This window comes from Lycium ferocissimum, chromosome 1 (genome assembly GCF_029784015.1).
Source record: "Lycium ferocissimum isolate CSIRO_LF1 chromosome 1, AGI_CSIRO_Lferr_CH_V1, whole genome shotgun sequence".
NCBI classification, from domain to species: Eukaryota; Viridiplantae; Streptophyta; class Magnoliopsida; order Solanales; family Solanaceae; genus Lycium; species Lycium ferocissimum.
In genome coordinates, this window is record NC_081342.1 from 48978600 (window position 1) to 48997909 (window position 19310).

At 38.3% G+C, this 19310-nt stretch overlaps 2 protein-coding genes across 7 annotated transcripts in view; one reads left to right on the forward strand and one right to left on the reverse strand.

The window, feature by feature from the left end:
* Positions 1 to 14946, reverse strand: part of LOC132055026 (calcium-transporting ATPase 3, endoplasmic reticulum-type) — a 91381-nt gene extending 76435 nt beyond the window's left edge. The window contains exons 1-6 of one of the 6 annotated variants that reach the window (XR_009414530.1): positions 13856 to 14946; positions 13725 to 13775; positions 13481 to 13514; positions 11973 to 11990; positions 8052 to 8188; positions 7480 to 7554 (exon numbers count right to left, since the gene is read on the reverse strand). Coding sequence is in view for 5 of the 6 variants with exons in the window: in XM_059446882.1 (XP_059302865.1) it covers positions 7480 to 7554; positions 8052 to 8188; positions 11973 to 11990; positions 13481 to 13514; positions 13725 to 13775; positions 13856 to 13888 (348 nt within the window). In the remaining variant the exon portion in view is untranslated. Of the gene's footprint in view, positions 1 to 126; positions 1637 to 7479; positions 7555 to 8051; positions 8189 to 11972; positions 11991 to 13480; positions 13515 to 13724; positions 13776 to 13855 lie in introns of those variants that run through there. The other 5 variants (XM_059446882.1, XM_059446883.1, XM_059446880.1 and 2 more) reach the window with 5 other exon arrangements.
* LOC132064891 (uncharacterized) lies at positions 14643 to 15617 on the forward strand. Its single transcript, XM_059458056.1, has 3 exons — positions 14643 to 14787; positions 14832 to 15064; positions 15606 to 15617. The coding sequence occupies exons 1-3, from the start codon at positions 14643 to 14645 to the stop codon at positions 15615 to 15617; spliced, it is 390 nt and encodes a 129-aa protein (XP_059314039.1).
* The last annotated feature ends 3693 nt before the right edge of the window (positions 15618 to 19310 follow it).

Genomic DNA, 19310 nt, shown 5'->3' on the forward strand with positions numbered 1-19310 from the left:
TCAAGGGGAGATAAAAGGACAAGGAGTGACATAGGAATTCCATATACAAGTTATTCTATTTTCTTCAATTTCACCATAGCTTTTGTTTTGATTACATAAATCATTGAATTTGTCCGGAATTTCTACCTCGATTTTGGTCGAAGTACCCAAAATTGGTTGACTAGATCGGGTCCCACTCCCACACCATGTAGACATAGGTACGGCACCGAAAGTGAAGAGTCCGAGCAACATAGGTTCCTACAACTATTAGAAAATCTAACAAAAAGAAGGTGAAGGTCGAACAGCAGCAACGAAAATATTGATAAATCTAGACAAGGAGTTAGCGTCAAAAGATTTACCACAATGTGCCAAACCTATAATATCTCATGGACGAAAGCATGTGTAAGGCTGCCTCAGAAAGCATCAACGATCTTTTCTTTTTCTTTTTTTAACTGCCCAATCACCACAAATTTTTGACTATGTTCTTAGCTATTTTTGGTCTAAAATAGTCCATGCCATTCACTGTCAAAGAAGCATATGCAAGCAGGAGCTCTAGGAAAGTTGAAAAACCATCAAGAGAATCTGGATCATGGTACATGTCTGTATCATTTGGTGTTTAGGGTCAAAAAGAAACCCTAGATGTCTTGATGGGGTCTCAACTCAAATTTGCTCTCCCAAGGATATTTGTTAAGTTAACCTTCTTAGCTGGGCTAACCAGTAGCCGGTAAATCATTTAGACCTCTTTTTGGAATTTATCAGCTCCTTGATTCTATTTTTTTTTTTAAAGGCAGCCCGGTGTACTAAGCTCCCGCTACGCACGGGGTCCAAGGAAGGGCCGGCCACAAGGGTCTATTGTACTTAGCCTTACCTTGCATTTCTATAAGTTCTTTTTTTTTGTACTTCTTCACCTTACAGGTTCTCCAGTTTTGTAACTCTTGCATACCCTCGATGCCTTTAATTATATTCTACTTACTTCATTCAATAAAAGACAACGCATTATAACTCCGCATAACTAGCATGTTAACCAAATGTACACTTAATGTCTACAGAAGCTAAAACACGGTACTAGTTATTCTTCAATACACAAGAGATTAAAATAGGCAAAAGTGATAACACAAACCAGACAAAACTAATACACGATATGCTATATTTATAACTGTGAAAGAATCTGAGAACTAACCCAAACCTAAATGCAATGAGTGGAGTAGTCGGGACTATTTAAACCCCTTCGAAAACTCTTAGACAATTAATGAAAGATACACGTAGCATTATCCAACACCTTCCCGCACGTGTAACTCGGCTATGCCTATCTAGTGGACCGGACCGCGCGATACCGACCCGACCAGTTTTTGGGACCGGTGCCGATCCGACCTGTTATCGAGACCGGTACGGCCCTAGGACAACTTAAGAGGGGGGGGCCCTAAGCGGCCGGACCAAGACCGGCACACTAGTCCTTTCTTTTAAGAAAAAAATTTAACAACTGTCCATTTCCTGTAAATATTTGAGCATCCAAAGTTAAAGTGCCATTGCTTCCTGTAAATGCCTCTTTGCTTCATTTAGTACTGCGACGCCATCTATCTCACCCCTGAATTAGTATCAAAGATTTCCATTTCAGAAGTAGCAGCCAGTTATAATCTTGTAAACATTGCCTAATTTGCTCTCTCTTTCTCTCTCCCACCCCCACCCTCCAACTCCGGCCAGCAACCTCCCGGAGGCCGCTCCAGGTAATTTGTCTCTCTCCTAGGGTTTGTGACAGCCCTATATCCCCCCCCCCCCCAAAAAAATCTTCTTCTCCTATCTTCTTTGTCTTCTCTCCTTTCTTCTTTCTTGTGTTCCTTGCCCCTTTTTCCGCCTATTGGGGCCTGCGAATCCAGTTCCGGCAGATTCGAGTTTACAGCGTGAACAGTGTTTCCAACGAGAACAGTGAACTGGCGTGAGCAGGTTCTGTCTAACTGGAGTTGGCACCTTCGGTTGCATCTCTTAATTCTCTGTTTTTTATCCTTGTAGCTAATTTACATTCTTGCATTACTTATACTGTTCTTGTCGTAGTATTTAGACTTTCATCTAGATTATTGCTAAATTGTGTTTTAGTATTGATTCTTGCCTATTTGAGTAGTTTATATTTGCTTTACTGGCTTTGGTAGACGATGGTTGACCAAGGTCATGTTCTCGGACGGGGGTGAGGGTTGGAGAGGGTAGGTGGGTTAAGGGAGTTTCTAGTCTGCGAGTAGGGTCTTGGAATATTGGGGCTTTACCGGGGAAGTCCATTAAACCAGTTAAGATTCTTAAGAAGAGGAGGATTAATATAGCTTGTATCCAAGAGACTAAATGGGTAGGATCCAGGGCTAAAGATATGGACGAGCATAAGCTATGGTTCTCAGGTAGGTCGAGGGATAGGAATGGGGTAGGCAAATTAGTAGATAGTGACTTGAGAGACCAGGTGGTAGGGGTTAAGAGGGTCAATGATAGGATGATGACGATTAAGCTGGTCGTTGAAGGGTTTATTTTGCACATTATTAGTGCTTACGCGCCTCAAGCGGGCTTGGGAGAGGAGGAGAAGAGACGTTTTTGGGAGGATTTGAACGAGATGGTGGGAGGTATACCGCCCACTGAGAAGCTATTCATAGGAGGAGATTTCAATGGACACATCGGGTCAATTTCGGAGGGATATGACGATGTGCATGGAGGTTGTGGTTTCGGGGACAGGAACGGAGGAGTTGCACTGTTGGATTTCGCAAAAGCCTTTAGGCTGGTGGTAGCCAATTCGAGTTCCCGAAGAAGGAGGAGCACTTGGTAACCTTTCTTAGTTCGGTGGCTAAGACGCAAATAGACTTTTTACTCCTTAGGAAGGGCGATAAAGGTCTCTATAAAGACTGCAAGGTGATTCCGAGTAAGAGCCTAACGACCCAGCATAAGCCCTTGGTGATGGACTTGGAGATCAAGATGAGGAAGAGAAAGAAAGTCGTGGATGTCAAGCCTAGGATCAAATGGGGAAGTTTGACCATGACGGGTGCCCTGGAGATGGGGGAGAAGTTGAGGACTATGGGAGCTTGGGAGAGTAGTGGGGAGGCGACCGACATGTGGGATAGGATGGCCAGTTGCATTAGGGAAGCAGCTAGAGAGGTGCTGGGGGTCTCGAAGGGTAGTCGTTGCCGGCACCGAGGGGACTGGTGGTGGAATGGAGAAGTTCAAAAGAAGGTAGAAGCAAAGAAGGTAGCGTATGCGAAGTTGGTAGACAGCAAGGATGATGAGGAGAAGCGGACGAATAGGGAATTGTATAAGATGGCGAGGAAGGAGGCAAAGTTAGCGGTTACAGCGGCAAAAAACGACGCTTTTGAACGCCTGTATGCAGAACTAGAGGACAAAGGCGAGGATAAAAAGTTGTACCGACTAGCCAAGGCGAGGGAGAGGAGGGCGCGTGACTTGGATCAGGTAAGGTGCATCAAGGACGAGGATGGCAGGGTACTGGTGGAGGACGCTCTCATTAGACAGAGATGGCAGTCATACTTCCACAAACTCTTGAACGACGAAGGGGACAGAGATATTGTGTTGGGAGACTTGGAGTACTCCGAGAGGTGTCGTGATTTTGGATATTGTAGGAGTATAAAGATTGAGGAAGTTAAGGGTGTTGTTCGTAGGATGAGTAGGGGAAAAGCGTCCGGGCCCGACGAGATTTCTGGGGAATTTTGGAAGGCTGGGCGAGGGTGTGCAGAGTGGTTGACTCGGTTATTTAATGTCATCTTTAAGATGGCTAAGATGCCCGAAAAATGGCGATGCAGTACAATAATTCCATTGTACAAGAACAAGGGCGACATTCAAAGTTGCAACAACTAAAGAGGGATCAAGCTGCTAAGCCACACTATGAAGTCTCACGTTCAGAAGATGAAAGTGGCAGAAATGAGAATCTTTGCGATGGATGTGCGGGAACACTAGGAGCGATAGGATTAGGAATGAAGTTATCGAGACAAGGTAGGAGTAGCCTCGGTGGAGGACAAGATGCGGGAAGCGAGGCGAGATGGTTTGGGCATGTGATGCGGAGAACCACAAATGCCCCGGTGCGGAGGTGCGACGGTGGTATGGACGGTTTCGGAAGAGGTAGAAGTAGGCGAAGAGAGTATTGGGAGAGGTGATTAGACGGGACATGGTGCATCTTGACTTACCGAGGACATGACCTTAGATAGGAGGGTATGGATGACTCAGATCAGGGTAGAAGGCTAGTAAGTAGTCGCGTTTATCCTTTCTTGCGAGTAGTTGCATTGATCTTTAGTTTCTTGTCCCTTGATTTCTGCGAGTATCTGTTTGCACAAAATGGTTTATCATGGCTTATTCACTTTCGTTTTTTTTTCATTTTCATAATTGCTTTGGTATTTACCCGTATCTAACCTTTCTATGCTTTTTCTTGGTAGGGTCTTAGGAAAGCGACCTCCCTACTTAAGGTAGGGGTAAGGTTTTGCGTACACAATCTACCCTCCCGGACCCGCATTGTGGGACTCACTGGGTATGTTGTTGTTGTTGTTGTCCATTTCCAGTCATTTCTCAACAGTTATTTTTAGCAATGGCTTAAAAGGCCATTTTGGAGCCCCGACCCCCCAAAGCACCCCTACCCCAAATTTTATTTTTAACTCCCAAGTTTATAAAGTTACACCTTTGCCCTAACTATTAACTATAAATACCCCCAAATCTTCTTCATTTTCGCCACCAATGTTATTATCTCTCCCGCTCTCTCTAAAATTGTGAGTTTCTATTAAATTGCCACCAATTATCTGAGATAAAGTTGGCAACTAGCTGAAGCAAGTTTCAACTTCAGTTTATAGTTAAAAATTTTGACGTTTGGAGCACTCGTTCTATTTTTCACTTAATTCTCGTACTAAATTTTATTATATTATTTGAATTATAAATTATTGTTTTTAATTTGCAAATATCATAATGGCTCCTACAATGTTTATGGAATGTTAGTAGGGATAAGGAAAAAGTTGGCAGTTCTAGTAATCCTAGTCCTATAGATAATTTCACTCTTGTTGATGAAATACCAATTTTTCTTATGATATTAATTCTAATGAGCGACAAGATCACGAAGCACCACAAGCACGCTAGGGGGATTATGGCAATATGAATGACGAAGAAGATGATGAATTAAATGAAACACCCATTAGTCCAGCAGCTACAACTCAAACTCAATCATAGTCTGAAGTTCCTATACCTCCCACTAGAGTCCCAGTAGCACATAGAAAGACATCAGAAGCTTGGCAATTTTGTACCCAAGAAAAGGAAATACAAAAAGCAATTTGTAATATTTGCAAATAACCCTTGGCATTTAAAACTGGCCCATGCCAAGGCAGGATGGGGTTGTTAAGAGGCACATGGAAAATCCTGTAAAACTTGAATAAGCAAAGAGGTACTCAGTCACACTCTTCACTAATTAACAAGGGATTATTGAAATACTAGAGGAAGCACGAAAAACAATTTTCAATTCTTTCTAGAATGGCTCAAGATGTGTTCACTATTCAAGCATCATCTGTAACTTCAGAAATCACTTTTAGCGCAACAATTTCAGCTCGGAGACACTCATTGGCGGATGACAGCTTAGAGATTTCCGTCTTATTCAGAGATTGGATAGAACGAAGAGAAAAAACTTTGGTCACCTAGAAGAAAATGACCAAGACGACGCATCTTATAATGAGATACTATCCACCGAAGCGACGAGGGAATTGATGCCACTGAACGATAATTGTCAATTCCAACGAGAATACCTAGTGAAAAATATTGGAAAGTTGAGAGTAACTTTTAGAAGAATGCAATTTCATTTTTTATGCAAAATTGTATAATGTAATTTGCAAATTTAGAATCAAAAGAACTTGCAAATTACAAATTGTATTCAAATTTCAAGGTTCTATTTAATTGTCGCAAATGAGCAGTCCCTCTGGAAAAATGTTATCAGTCAGAAATATGGCATGGAGGGAAATTGGATGACAAAGCCAGTAGTCGGCCCCTATGGTGTTAGAGTATGGAAATCAATCAGGAATCTGTGGCCAAAGTTCAAGAACAACTCTTACTGTAAAGTAGGTAATGGTGGGAGGATATCTTTCTCGGAAGACAAATGGTTAGGGCAAAGATCATTGAAGGAACTATTCCCATTTATTTATAATTTGAGTCAGCAACAAAATTCAACTGCTGGAAAGGTATGGCACAAACCAAGGTTGGAGATTGAGCTACAGAAGGTTACTTAATGACTGGAAGATTGACAGATTAACAACAGGATTCTACCACACTTTTTTTTTTTTTTTTAACTAACAGGATTCTACCACACTTTGGAACAGTTGAAAGGAGTTTCCACATCTGAAGACTGTACTATGGTCAAGTAATAGCCGAGGTACTTACACTGTCAAAGGAGCTTACAGAGAATACAATGTATCAAAAAATCAGATTGTTGGTTGGCCTTGGAAACTGATTTGGAGGGTCAAAATCCCCTATACAGTAGCATGCTTTACTTGGCTACTAGCTAGAAATGCAGTGTTAGCTAACGATAATTTAACAAAAAGGAATATACATCTGTGTTCAACATGCTTTCTATGTGGAGAGGAGGCAGAGACAATCAACCACCGCACTGAAGGACAAGTAGCACCAGGCATGGACGACACATGACAATCCGTAGTAACATGAGAATGTGATGTGTATCCTGTCTTATATAATAAGAATTGAAATGCGTATCCATCCAACTGCAATGATAAAATGCTAACATAGGAAATATAATAAGATATTACACACATGGAACAACGAGTTTCTGAATTCATTTTATAAATTCTCTCTTTTGGAAAATGACCCAGAGAAGAAAAGAAAGAAGACAAAAAGATAGAATGAACAAGATAGAGCATTCGACGCCGCAGTTCCACCAAATACCACTTCAGTTTATTTTTTCCTTTGGCTCTGTTCTTTTCATGCTTCATTCAGAAGGATTAACAACGTTTCGTGAAGCAATTTTTTTACGAAAAGAGAAAATTGGGAGTTTTAAAAAATCAGCAATTAGCCATTGTGAGTTTTTAGTTTTGCTAATAAATCAATACAGTGCCTATAGGTGAAAGGTATTATGGAAGATACCTTATAACAGTTCCACAAATTTCTTTTTTCTCCTTTGTAATTGTAACTATAAAGAATTTAGCACCACAATATCTCACCTATTCCATAATAGTTACAAACTCGTAAACAGTATTACAATTTCCAGAGACAAAATTGTAAAAACCTGGCGAACGTTTATATTCCAAAACTTCATAGACGATATTCTTCATTGAACAAGAACTCAAAATAAAAACAGTGTTCAAGAGACCGCAAGACCGCAGACACAAAAGAAAATGGATGTTTTTTTGGTTCCCACAGCAAGGTTAAATAAAGCGGTGTTATAGAATTCAAACTACTAAACAGAGACAGAAATCAAAAGAATAACCTGAAGAATGGGATTGTTAACACAGCAATGTCACTACTTCTACACTAAACTGAATATCTTACCTCAAGAGCCTTTTCAGCATTTGTTTCTGTGATCACCCCGACCGCTGCATTTGCAGCCAATATCATCAAGATAACCTGTAAACGTAACTTGTAATTATGGTAAAACAAGAAGGATTACCGTAAAAATGATATGAATTTTGTTCTACAGAAGTACCAACAGAATACTTTTCTTGGCACTCTGTAACAAACTTTCTTTAGTTCAATCAACACATGTGGAGAGCATGTTCACTGTAATATAATGAAGTATTACTTTAGAGCTATTTTTGTCAAGTCGGCTCTTCCTATTCATATTTGTGATTGCTACTATCATACAATCAAAACATGATTCTGTTCCTACTATAAGGAGAAAGTACATCAAGTGCTAAAATCACGAAGGAAACAATGAAAAAGTATAGATTACAATGTTCATAAGTTCTTAAGTTATATAATATCTTTTCATTCTATTAGCAATATGGCATACTAGTGTTATTTATTCATTAGAAATTTATGTTTGGTAAAAGAAAAATTGCCCCGAATTGTACCCCCGCTCCGTCCCCTAATGGCAGTAAGAAAGAGAAGTCAAGTTAGCTTACAGAAGGTTCAATGAAGGCTGATAATATCGTATCTCCGTTAGCCAGTGCCAAAAAAAAGGAAATAAAAGCAGCTGCAATTAGAATCTTAACCAGCAAATCATCAAATTGCTTCAGCACCAACTTCCAGAAAGGAGTGCCTGCAATAAATAATAATACATAGACAGAACTAAGAAACAATGTACTAATTACTACTTATCATAAGAAAATTGTCCCAATTAATAAGCACAACGCATGAGATTTATTCAACTGAATTGAATTGTGGAAACCAGCAATAGCTTGGTGCAGTCAAGAAGTCATGGTGTGGGTCATGAAAAACCAGCATTCGGCTGAAACTATAATCATAGGTGACACACTCAACGAATAATAATTCATATTCCAGAACACTGCAAATTCCCCTATTACTAAAAGGAATGGAGATAATGTTGGGAGGATATGGAATCCGTATATCACAAAGGAGGATTGAGTATTGGAATGTCACTATTTTGAAGAAGAGGTGGAGAAAGCAGTGCAATCTAGACAAAGCCCCTGGACCTGATAGATTCAGATAGGTATTCATATTTTACATAAATGCTGGAACATTGGGAGATGTTTGGCTGGGGAGATGTTTGGCTGTTATATAAGGAGAGGAAGTTCGAAAGAGGTCTAAATATTTCTATTATTTCCCTGATCCCAAACAAAAGGAGGGCTTTGGAATTAAAGTTCTTTATACCAATCAGCTTGGTGATATGAATAAGAGACTGAAAGGGATAAATTATGCCCAGCTTTGTTATTCACAGAATTATCACAGGAGAGGAAAATCTCAAATTAGGTTCCCGTTGCAAATGAGTAATGGAGGGATCATTTAACAAACAGGACATTAATAAGCCCTTTTATGCCGAGCTTGACTATTCACGGAATGCTTTGGTCGCAGGAGAGGCAAATCTCAATTAAGTCCATATTGCAAATGAGTGCCTAGATTAAACACAAAAAGGAGGAAATCGAGGAATCATTTAAAACAGGACATAGAAAAGTCCTATGTGTGGTAAGTTTGGAGAAAAGTCCTATGTGTGGTAAGTTTGGAATTTCCTTATCTCTTTTCTAGAGAAAATGAAGTGTGAAAGTAGATAGAGTGGTAAGTTTGGAATTTCCTTATCTCTTTTGTTGGGCCGTTTACTTTGTTTATCTTATTTATCTGTAGTAGTTAATGCTCCTTTCTTTCCGGACTGTTCTTCCATGACTTTCTCGCTTTTGTTTATTCCTTGTTTTCATATTGTTTTCGGTATGCTTGGCCCTATCTGACCTTTTGTCTTGTTCCTTGTTTTCCTCTCTTTTTCTCTCTTGAGCCGAGGGTCTTTCGGAAACAGCCGCCCTACCTTTCAAGGTGGGGGTTAGGTCTGCGTACACTCTACCCTCCCCAGACCCCACAGGGTGGGATTATCTTTGGGCCTGTTGTTGTTGTTTTTGTTGTTGAAATCCTCAGCGTTACATGGCAAGGGTGAAGGCTTCTTTCAATCTTCTGGAGGCCTTGGACAAGATGATCAATTGTCACCCTTATTTATTATTGTGATGGATAGTCTTAGTAGAATAACTGATAAGGATGAACGGATGGGGTGGATAACTAGCTTCACAGTAGGAAGGACCCGTGACAGTAAGTGCAGACTTCCAGCATCCACTTTGCAGATGACTCACAGTTTTCTCGTGAAGACAAGGATGATCAGTTAAAAAATATTATAGTCTTATTGGCCTTTGCAGTAGCCTGTAGATTGCATGTCAATTTTGGAGAAAAAAGTAGCCTTTCTTCTATGAGGAACAGAACAACTACTTTGTGCTGTCAAATGCTTCATTTAAGGTGCGCTTAAGCCCTGGAGCTCAGAAAAGCTCAAGAAGGGCACTTTGCCTCGCTTAAGCTGCGGTTAAGTGTAGGCAAGGAATTAAGGCTTGTGCCTCATTACCCATGAGTTCTATAGTGAATAAAGTCGCACAAAACAATAAATACAAACAGCAAAAAAGATGCATTAATTGTTAAGGAAAACATTATAAATGAATTTGTTACTTCTTTCTTTGCATTACATGTAATTTTTTACTTTTATCTTCATTCCACCATCATTAATGCTACAGCCCACACTTCAAATATGCTTTGCGCTTAAAGCTCTAATAGGCCTGCAGCGCCTTCTAAAGCTTGGCGTCTTTGACAACGATGCAAATATTCAACAGCTCTCATGGATACGAGAACGTAAGGTTGATAAATTACCAACATCAGGCATACCACTAGGAGCAAACATAAAGCTAAGTGTATGGCGTAGAGTGGTAGAACATTTGAAAGAATCTTAACCACCCGAAAGATGCATTACCTACCCTCTAAGACTGACTGACTTAGATAAACATGGAGTTGAATACCATTTCAGACCTGTCTATTTTACTCACAATTTCATTAAAAGTGGATAAAAGATAAGACATAATTAGAAGGGACTTCTGGAATAGGAAGAAAATAAAAAGAAAAAAGTGTATCTATTTTTTTTTTTGAAACTGGTAACTATATCGAAAAAAGTGTATCTTGTAAGGTGGAAAAGCACTGTGACCAATATAGGAAGGGGAATGGGCATTAGACGCTTAAAACACCACAATATAAAGTTGTCTTGGGAAGTGGGTATGGGGATTTTCCAATGGCAAAAGAAAAGATTGAAACCAAATGATCAGAATGAAAGGGAGTAGCCCCCTAAGCCAATCACGCAATGACCACACTTTGAGGAGTCAGCCAATGGAAACGGATGAATAAAGGATGGGATTTTTCTTTAATTTAACATAGGATGGGAGAAATTCTCCAAAATACATCTTGAAAGTATGCAAGAGAGACAGATTTTGATCTGATGTTTGGATTTCGGACACTTGTCACTCAAGAGAGGTCTCTAGATCTATATAGATTTGCAGAGAATCCTGAGGACATTATATAGCTCAGAATTATAAAAACAGTCGATCTCAATGTAGCGACGTTAAGTTAAGAGGAAGATGTAATGATTAGGATTGGACCAGAAAAATAAAATGCTTACGTTATTGCAAATCATTTTGCATCGTATCATCACCAAAATGAAATAATATAAAAGAGAGACATGCATTGTATCATCACCAAAATGAAATAATATCGTTATTTGTTTGTCTTTCTTGAATATTGTTGGAATATTGGGGGTGAATAGAATATGTGAACATATTTGTGTAAAGTAAATAAGAATACCATCAATTAGGAACGTTTTCTTATCTCTTTTACCATATGCTACTCTAGAAAAAGCTCTCTTGCAGTACCATATAAATTGAATAAGAGCTTTCTCTGTTTTTGCTATCTTTTTCACAAATGCTAATAAAACATGACTCCTCCATCAAAAATCTAGATTTTTTACTACAGTAATAAAATGAAACACAAGAATAAAATCTCCATAACTAAGAGCCCGTTTGGATTAGCTGAAAAAAGTGGCTTCTAAGCATAAGTGCTTAAAGTACTTTTTAAGTGCTAAAAGTTATTTTATAAATAAGCAATTACGTGTTTGCATAAAAGTGATTAAAGGGTTTTTAGAAGTAAGGGTAGTATTGGAATTAACAGAAAATATAAGAGATTAAAAGGTAAAGTTGTTGGTCAAACCAAAATGGCTTTTAAGCCAAAAAAAAAAATAAGTTGGGGTTGAGCAACTTCTTGGTTTTGGCTTATTTTAAGCACTTTTTAACTTAATTTAAGCTATTTTCTATTTTTGAGAAACACCCAAATAAGTTAAAAATGGCTTATAAGCTGGTTTGACCAGCTTATAAGCCAATCCAAACGGGCTCTAAAGCGAAGTTAGCTTTTTGATTATGCATGTCTATATTTTACCCTATTTTAGACACAACCGAATTATATGCGTCTGATATGGTTTGTGTGGGGGGTCGGGGGTGGGGGGGGGGGGAGAGAGAACTTACTTTTTTCTTGAGGCAACACTGAGAAGATTCATGAAACATGCAACCAAAGAGAAAATTGATATCAGAGAAGAAAAAATCAGGGAAATGACAAGCATATACGTATAACCTACGTTGCTCGGACTCTCCAAAAATGATCTTTGCACCCGTGTTGGATTCTCCAAAAATACACTACTTTTGGAGTATCCAACACTCACCCGTCGACAATTTTGAAGAGTCCGAGCAACATAGCGTGTCACAAAACCATGCACAATTATTAAAAACTATGACCTATTAAACAGATTGCATTAATAATTTGTGTCGAAGAGAAAGCTTATCACCACAGATACCAATTAGAAAGAAAAAAACATTTTTTTATTGGTATGGAAAAAATTATTTTTTATAGCGTCAGAGACAAAAAGAATAAACTTGAGTGATTGCTTAGGGCTATCACAGTGACCTCTCCTTAAATAAACAATTCCTGGCCGTTAGAACATTGTTGTATTCATGACAACCCATCCAGAATCATAAAGCAGTGCGTAACATACCTCAAGAGTCTCAAGGGGTCAATGAAGGAGACAAAAAGCATGGAAAACCAATTTACTAATCAACTAAAGACAAAAAGGGCTAAGCAGATTCTTCCCATCTACCTAAACTTTGATAGGCAGAATTTCCGTACATATGCTGATAGGGTATTGCAGGCACCCGGTGGAATAGCTGAGAAAGCTGACGCAGACACAACTGCTATACCAACTATAGTCGAGATGCAACCTAACAGTTTAACATTTTGTAGCCTCATAACACTTGGATCCAAAAACTTGATTTTATTCTCCACAACCATACCAATTATAACTACCAAATTTCACTAGCTGCTCAATCAACTCATCAACTTCTATCCATCGATATCCAAAATTACAACACAATTGGAAAGTAGGGGCTATCTAAGCATCATAACTACATTCGGAACCTAAATACTCTTGGACGTAGGATGATCTTATAATCTAGCACAAATCTTGGTAAAGTTACAAAACTAGAAGATCCTAACTCGAGGAATAGTTTGTCCTTCTCAAAATGACCTGGCAAGGAATCTCGTACATATACTAGGAATTTTACATCAAAAGAAACCTCACCAAACTTAGAGACCAAATATAGGAATGACAACTCGCACTAGCCCAATGTACACTGCAAGTAAACTGTGTGCATGCCTAAAATGTTCCGCTTACTGAATTTAAGGGCACAAAGGAGTCAACTTCATGTATTCTTTTCCTGTAAACTCATAGTTTCAAAATTTCAAAAACAAATAAAGATACAAGATGGCAATAGGATATGCAGCCTAGCCAATTAAGTTTGGGATACTGTAGGAAGGACACAACAGAGCACTGTAATTAGCATTATAGTTTTAAAAAGGATCCTGATCCCAAAAATATTCCCCAATATGCAGGCATAGCACATGAGCTATGTTGCGATGTCGGAGCATTTTTGGAGAGTTGGAACAAGATGGCACATGAGAAGTAAAGGAAAGAAAGGATTACCATTGTTGCCATATAACCGTGCATGTTGTGTAACCTGGGAAGCAAACGAGAGAGAATAAGGATTAGAACCCCTCCTTTCTAACCCCAGCTAAAGAAAGACACAAATGGTCTTAACCAATTGAAGATTGAGGATTGATCATATAACTAACTAGTTTGGGGGATTATGGGATAGTTGTTATTGTAGTGAAATAGTTTGGGGGATTATGGAATAGTTGTTATTGTAGTCAATGAGGGGTAAGTGCACCTGTATATCGGTAAGACCTTTAGTTGGATCCACGCCAAAGAATTCAAGAACCTGAAAATGGAATTGCAGCATAGGAATTCATACAAGGTATCACCCAAAAGAGTTGGGGATTAAGCAGAAAGGGAACATACCTCAGAAACAGATCGAGCGTAAGCGTCCTCCATTGAAGAACACCGAGGGGTTATTGGGTATTAATAGTATGTTTGTCTGTCGGTAGGAGATGGTGGATGATGATCTTGTCAACTCTAGTAAAGGCAGATCTGATAAAGTCTTTTGATTAAGAAACCCAAGCCAAGAAATTGGTATTAATAGTGTGTGTCTGTCATTAGGACATGGTGGATGATGATCTTGTCAACTCTAGTAAAGGCAGATCGGATAAAGTCTTATGATTAAGAAGCCCAAGCCAAGAATGAAGGAGTCCCGTAACAGTTACTCCACATGAAAGGACAAGAATGAGAGAGTGAATCGAGCGATGGAACTAGCCGTCTACTTTGAGAGCTATGAATTTCATCAGACACCACCGCTAAAGAGGAAATGAGATGTAATGACCACTTACAATTTCATATTGGGTAAATGACCCTGTTAGTTTTAGGAATTTCATTTTATTTTTTTTACTTTTCTATAAATTTTCCTACTGGGATCTGCTCTTGCAAGTATCTCTGCAAAAACAACGGAAAAGTGTATTAATAAATCCTAGAAGCTAAAGTTTCTTCACTCTAACATCAAAAAACGACATAGTTGCAAATTGGGCTATAATCTCCATTGATTTTCAAGCTAAAGTTCTTCGATCTCCATTGATTTTCTTCAATTTTATTAGGCTACAAATTATTCCCTTGTATTGGCTGCAAATTGTTCTGTTAGCTTCTACTCCCCAAGTGTTGCTCTTTTCACTTTTTGATTGAATTTGATCTTTAAGAGATGACCAAAAAAGCTCCTTCCTCTAAATCTATTTCTGGGTCAACCCATGGAAATGACGCTGAATCAGAAGCAGTTTTCGAGGAAACAACCGAGGAGGAGAGAGACGAAGAGCGGGCAATTGATGGGGAGAAAACAACAGAAGAAAGTGATGGGATAAGTCAGAGAAGCATGAATCTGCTGCTCACGAAGAGAATGACGTTGAGTTAAAAGAGGTTTCCAAGGAAACAATTGAGGGGGAAAGAGACGAAGAGCGGCCAATTGAGGAGGAGAAAACAATAGAAGAAAGTGGTGGGGATGAGTCAGAGAAGGATGAATCTGCTGCTCACGAAGAGACTGACGATGAATCTACTGCTCGACACGAAGAGAATGAAGATGAATCTGCTTCTCGACACGAAGAGAATGTCGAAGTTGGGGAAAACGAGGTAATTCCATTTTGTTGTTCGGCTCTCCCATGATAATGGAGGAAAATTGTCATTTCCGTAATTTTTTCAATGAATTAGTCAATAGTTTGAGGGTTCAAGAGCCTTGGTATTGTCATAGGTGGTGTTGTTTGCTTGTATGAGGATTTGATATGTGACTATTATGATAGTCTTTTACGAATTAGTTCCAGTGTAAAATAAAAATAAAAAAGACATCTTTAATAATCTTAAAAAAACATGTATTGTCTAACTTCTAATTCAGTTAATAATTTCTTGCAATTTTTGTAGTTAATAATCTTCTGTTTACAATCTCTTTGAAGTTAACAATCTCTTACAATTTTTAAAGTTAATAATTCAGTTAACTTTATGTTTAAATAAGTGATCTCTTATGTTTTGTTATATTATCTCTTGTGTTTAAAGTTAAGATCTCTCCTGTTTTGTTCAAATAGATCTTGTATAGCTAGTTGAAGTTCTTGCTAATGTATCTAGTCTCTATAGTTCGTATCATAGCTAGTTGTCTACTGATGTGTGATTAAATATGCAGGAAAACAAATAATTCAGCTAATGATCATTGTATTTTAATAAGCTATCTCTTATGTTTATCTGATTATCTCTTGTGTTTAAAGTTAAACCTCTTATGTTTTGTTTTGAAATCTCTTGTATAACTAGTTGAAGGTCTTGCTACTGTATCTAGTCCACAGTCTATACCATAACTAGTTAAGAGTCTTTACTGATGTGTGATCGAATATGCTGGAAAACTAATAATTCAATTAATGGTCATTGTGTTTAAATAGGTGATCTCTTATGTTTTCTTTTATGATATGCTGTGTTTAAAGTCTATAACTTATGTTGTGTTTTAAGATCGCTTGTATAACTAGTTGAAGTTCTTACTACCTACTATGCAGTTTGTACAATAACTAGTTAAAAGTCTTTACTGATGTATGCTTAAATATACAGGAAAACTTGCATGGCGATCCACAACCCCCCCCCCCCCCATACCTATGAAATTGAAATTCATTTTTAAAACAGTTCAAGATGAAACTGGTTATTTCCCCGGTAGAGTGACAGTTAGGTGTAGGATGGGTTTTGCTATAGAAAATTTGAGAAATTGATATGATCCTAGATGGCACAAAGGGCACAAATATACTTGGAAGGACGTGGGACGTTTGGATAATAGCTTGGAAAGAGATTGTGGAGGCTTCTACACCAAGAGGCTAAAAGCGTAAAGTATTAAAAGTGCAAATTGTGGCTATATGATGCAAATCATGGCCAAGAATCCAAATTCAAGGCTAGGGATGTAATTTGGGCCACAATTACAAGACAATTGGTGTTTGGAAGATGAAGATTCCATATGAGGGCTATTTCTAAATTCTAAAGTTAAGACTACTAACCAAATAAGGCCCTCGCCTCGTTAACGGTATTTTTGTAATAACTTAGTCTTCTTTAGTCTAGGAGTATAAATACTAGACTTAGACATTTCATTTACTTACTTTAGATTATGTTGAATTGAAAATCGAATGCTCTAAATCGAGCGATAGTCCTGTTGGTAGTTTAGTGTAGTGTTTAATCTAGTGATTAGTGATAGTTAATCGTGGTGGATTACATTGTTGCCTATGGAACCCTTTTCCATTGATTTTCAATAGAGTTGTTCATTTGTGAATTCATTTGAATTACTCTGGCTGATTATCAAATAGTATAGGTTCGTTAGTAGGAATCGATTAGGAGGGTTTAGGTTTCATATACCTAAGTTTGTCTATAATTCCTTTACTACTTAGGTCTTGCTTCTATCTTTTCTATTCTCATCCCAATTTCTTTACTTCTCATATTTGATTTCTACTCTATCTATTGTTTCCGCGTATTTGTTATTTAAATCTGTGTCTTCCACAAGCCGGATCATATCATTTGGTATCAGAGCATAGGCTAAGAGATTGTTCCTACAATTTCTAATCCTAGGCTCAAAAATTTGAAAATCCAAAAAAAAAAAATTATTGGAAAATTCCAAAAAAAAATCAAAAATTTGTGTTGTGGTTGGATTTGTGAGAAATTGAAGTTAGATTTGAGTTCCTTGATATCAAATCTAGCTAGATCTAAAGTTTCGGAGCATTTGAAGGTGTTTTGGACAAATCACCATTGTTGGGTTTGAAGCTTTTTGAAAAACTTGAAGTGGGTATTGAAGAATTGGTGATTGTTTGAGCTTAAAAAGTATTGGGGTTTGTTCTCTAACTTGAGAGGAAGCCACATACAAAATTTGGGGTCATTTCAAGTTGATTGGAAGAATTCACCATTGTTGGGTTTGAAGGTTTGAAGAATTTGAAGAACAAGAAATTTGGGTTTGTTGATTTATGGGTTAATTGATTTCAATTTGTATTGGTATTTGTTCTCTATGTTGAGGAGGAGCTAGATTCGAAATTTGGAGTTAATTGGACTTGATTTGAAGAAATTGCAAATTGGAAGTTCATAGTGTTCTTGAAGATCTTCATATCTTCATAGGTGTTCTTCAAAAGTTTAGAAACTAACAAAGTGGGTTTAGTGATTTGGAGCTAATTTTTATTGGTTTTATTCTCCTAGTCAAGGAGGATTTAGATCCGAAATTTGAGAGAAAAATAAGTTGATTTGGGCATAGAATTGGTTTTGGATGTTCTTGGAGTTTATAAGCATCTTCATATCTTCATAGTGAAGAAGAAGACCAAAAAGAGTGTTTGATCCAAAATTGTCAAGTCAAAAGGGTGAAAAGGTGTTTGTGTGGGCCCAAGTCAAGTCTCCAAAAAAAAAATCAGAAATGTTTAATCCAATTTTATGATTTTTCAAAAAAAAAAAAAATTGCCCAAGTCAGTTGCCACGTCAGCGGCCACATCATCGCCTGACGCGCCTCTGCACGCGCGTGGGGCCCAAATTCAGAGAGTTGATCTTTTCTCAACACTTAGAAATTTTTTCTAAGTTTGGCAGATTTTGAGTCAACTTTAAAGGGGCGTATCTTTGTGTGTATAAGGAGTTACGAGACAAATAACCTATCTAAATTAAAGGTCATCGAGTCTACTTTCCAAATCAACAAACCATTCATCAATCGTAGCTATGTAGAAAGAATTATTTGCGTTTTAAAAACACACTGCAAGCAGCTCCGAATTTTCTAAGTGTTGGCCAAAAACTTCCCAAATTTATCTAAGTGTTTGGCCAAGGTTTGTGCACTTCTTCTTCTCATTTCTTTGATTCTCCTAGCTAATTAACAACTAGTAATTGACCCTTACTTGGTTGTTAACTAGTTCTTGAGTCCGAATTTCATTTCATGCCAATTTCTTCCAAGCTTTTCTCTTTTATTTCGTTGAAACTTTTTTGGCTCTTGTCCGTTCGCTTTGAGTCGTGCTTCTTTCATCTAAACAAGAATCTATTCTTTACAAAGATTAGCAACCTTGTGAATTAATTTGGGATTAGCAGTTTATTGCCAATGTTGGAAGAAGCTTTAGGTTGAGAGGTAAGCTTGAGTGCTAATACAAGTGACGTGAGGAACTTTACTACTAATCTTGTTTGCTCGTTTTGTAGGTACAAGGAGAGAGGTCATAAGTGCTACACCTTGGAATTTCGTGCCGTTTGCATTATGAATAGACTAATGTAAGCCTAAAGTGGACATGAAGCCCTTATAAGTTTAAGAAAGTTATTTGATAATTTTGAGAGTATACCTTAAGGTTCCAAAGCCATATGAGGCAATGGAAGTGAGTTCGTAGTAGAAAGTTGAGGTTGAGTCATGTTTGAGAAGCCTTCATATCATGTGATCTACACATTGCTTGGCATCATTTTGGGGGATAGATATAGAGCCCCTTGGATGGTTAATGTAAGTTCTAGACAAGTGCCAAGAAGGTTCCATAAGGATTGGAGGTCGAACGAATCGAAAAGAACGCATTTCTGCGAAATCGGGAAAAATGGGCAGCGTGCGGTCGCACACTCAGTGTGCTAAGCCGTATACTGGTTGCCAACTTGCCAAATTGGCTGGCCTCACTGCCCAAAATCATCCCTAGGCTGAGGATGGAGTGTGCGGCCGCATACTCAATATGCTAGGCCGCATACTTATTGCAAAGTGGGACGGGGGGGGGGGGTGATTTTGCCACCTTTTTAAATCCCAAACGACCCCAACTTCATTTCTAACTTTCCACACTTATTTCCCTACATTTCTAGAGGCTTCCTAAGAGTTCTTGAAGGTTCCCAAACACTCCACACCTTTCCATATCATCTAAAGAGAGAATCAACATCAAAACCT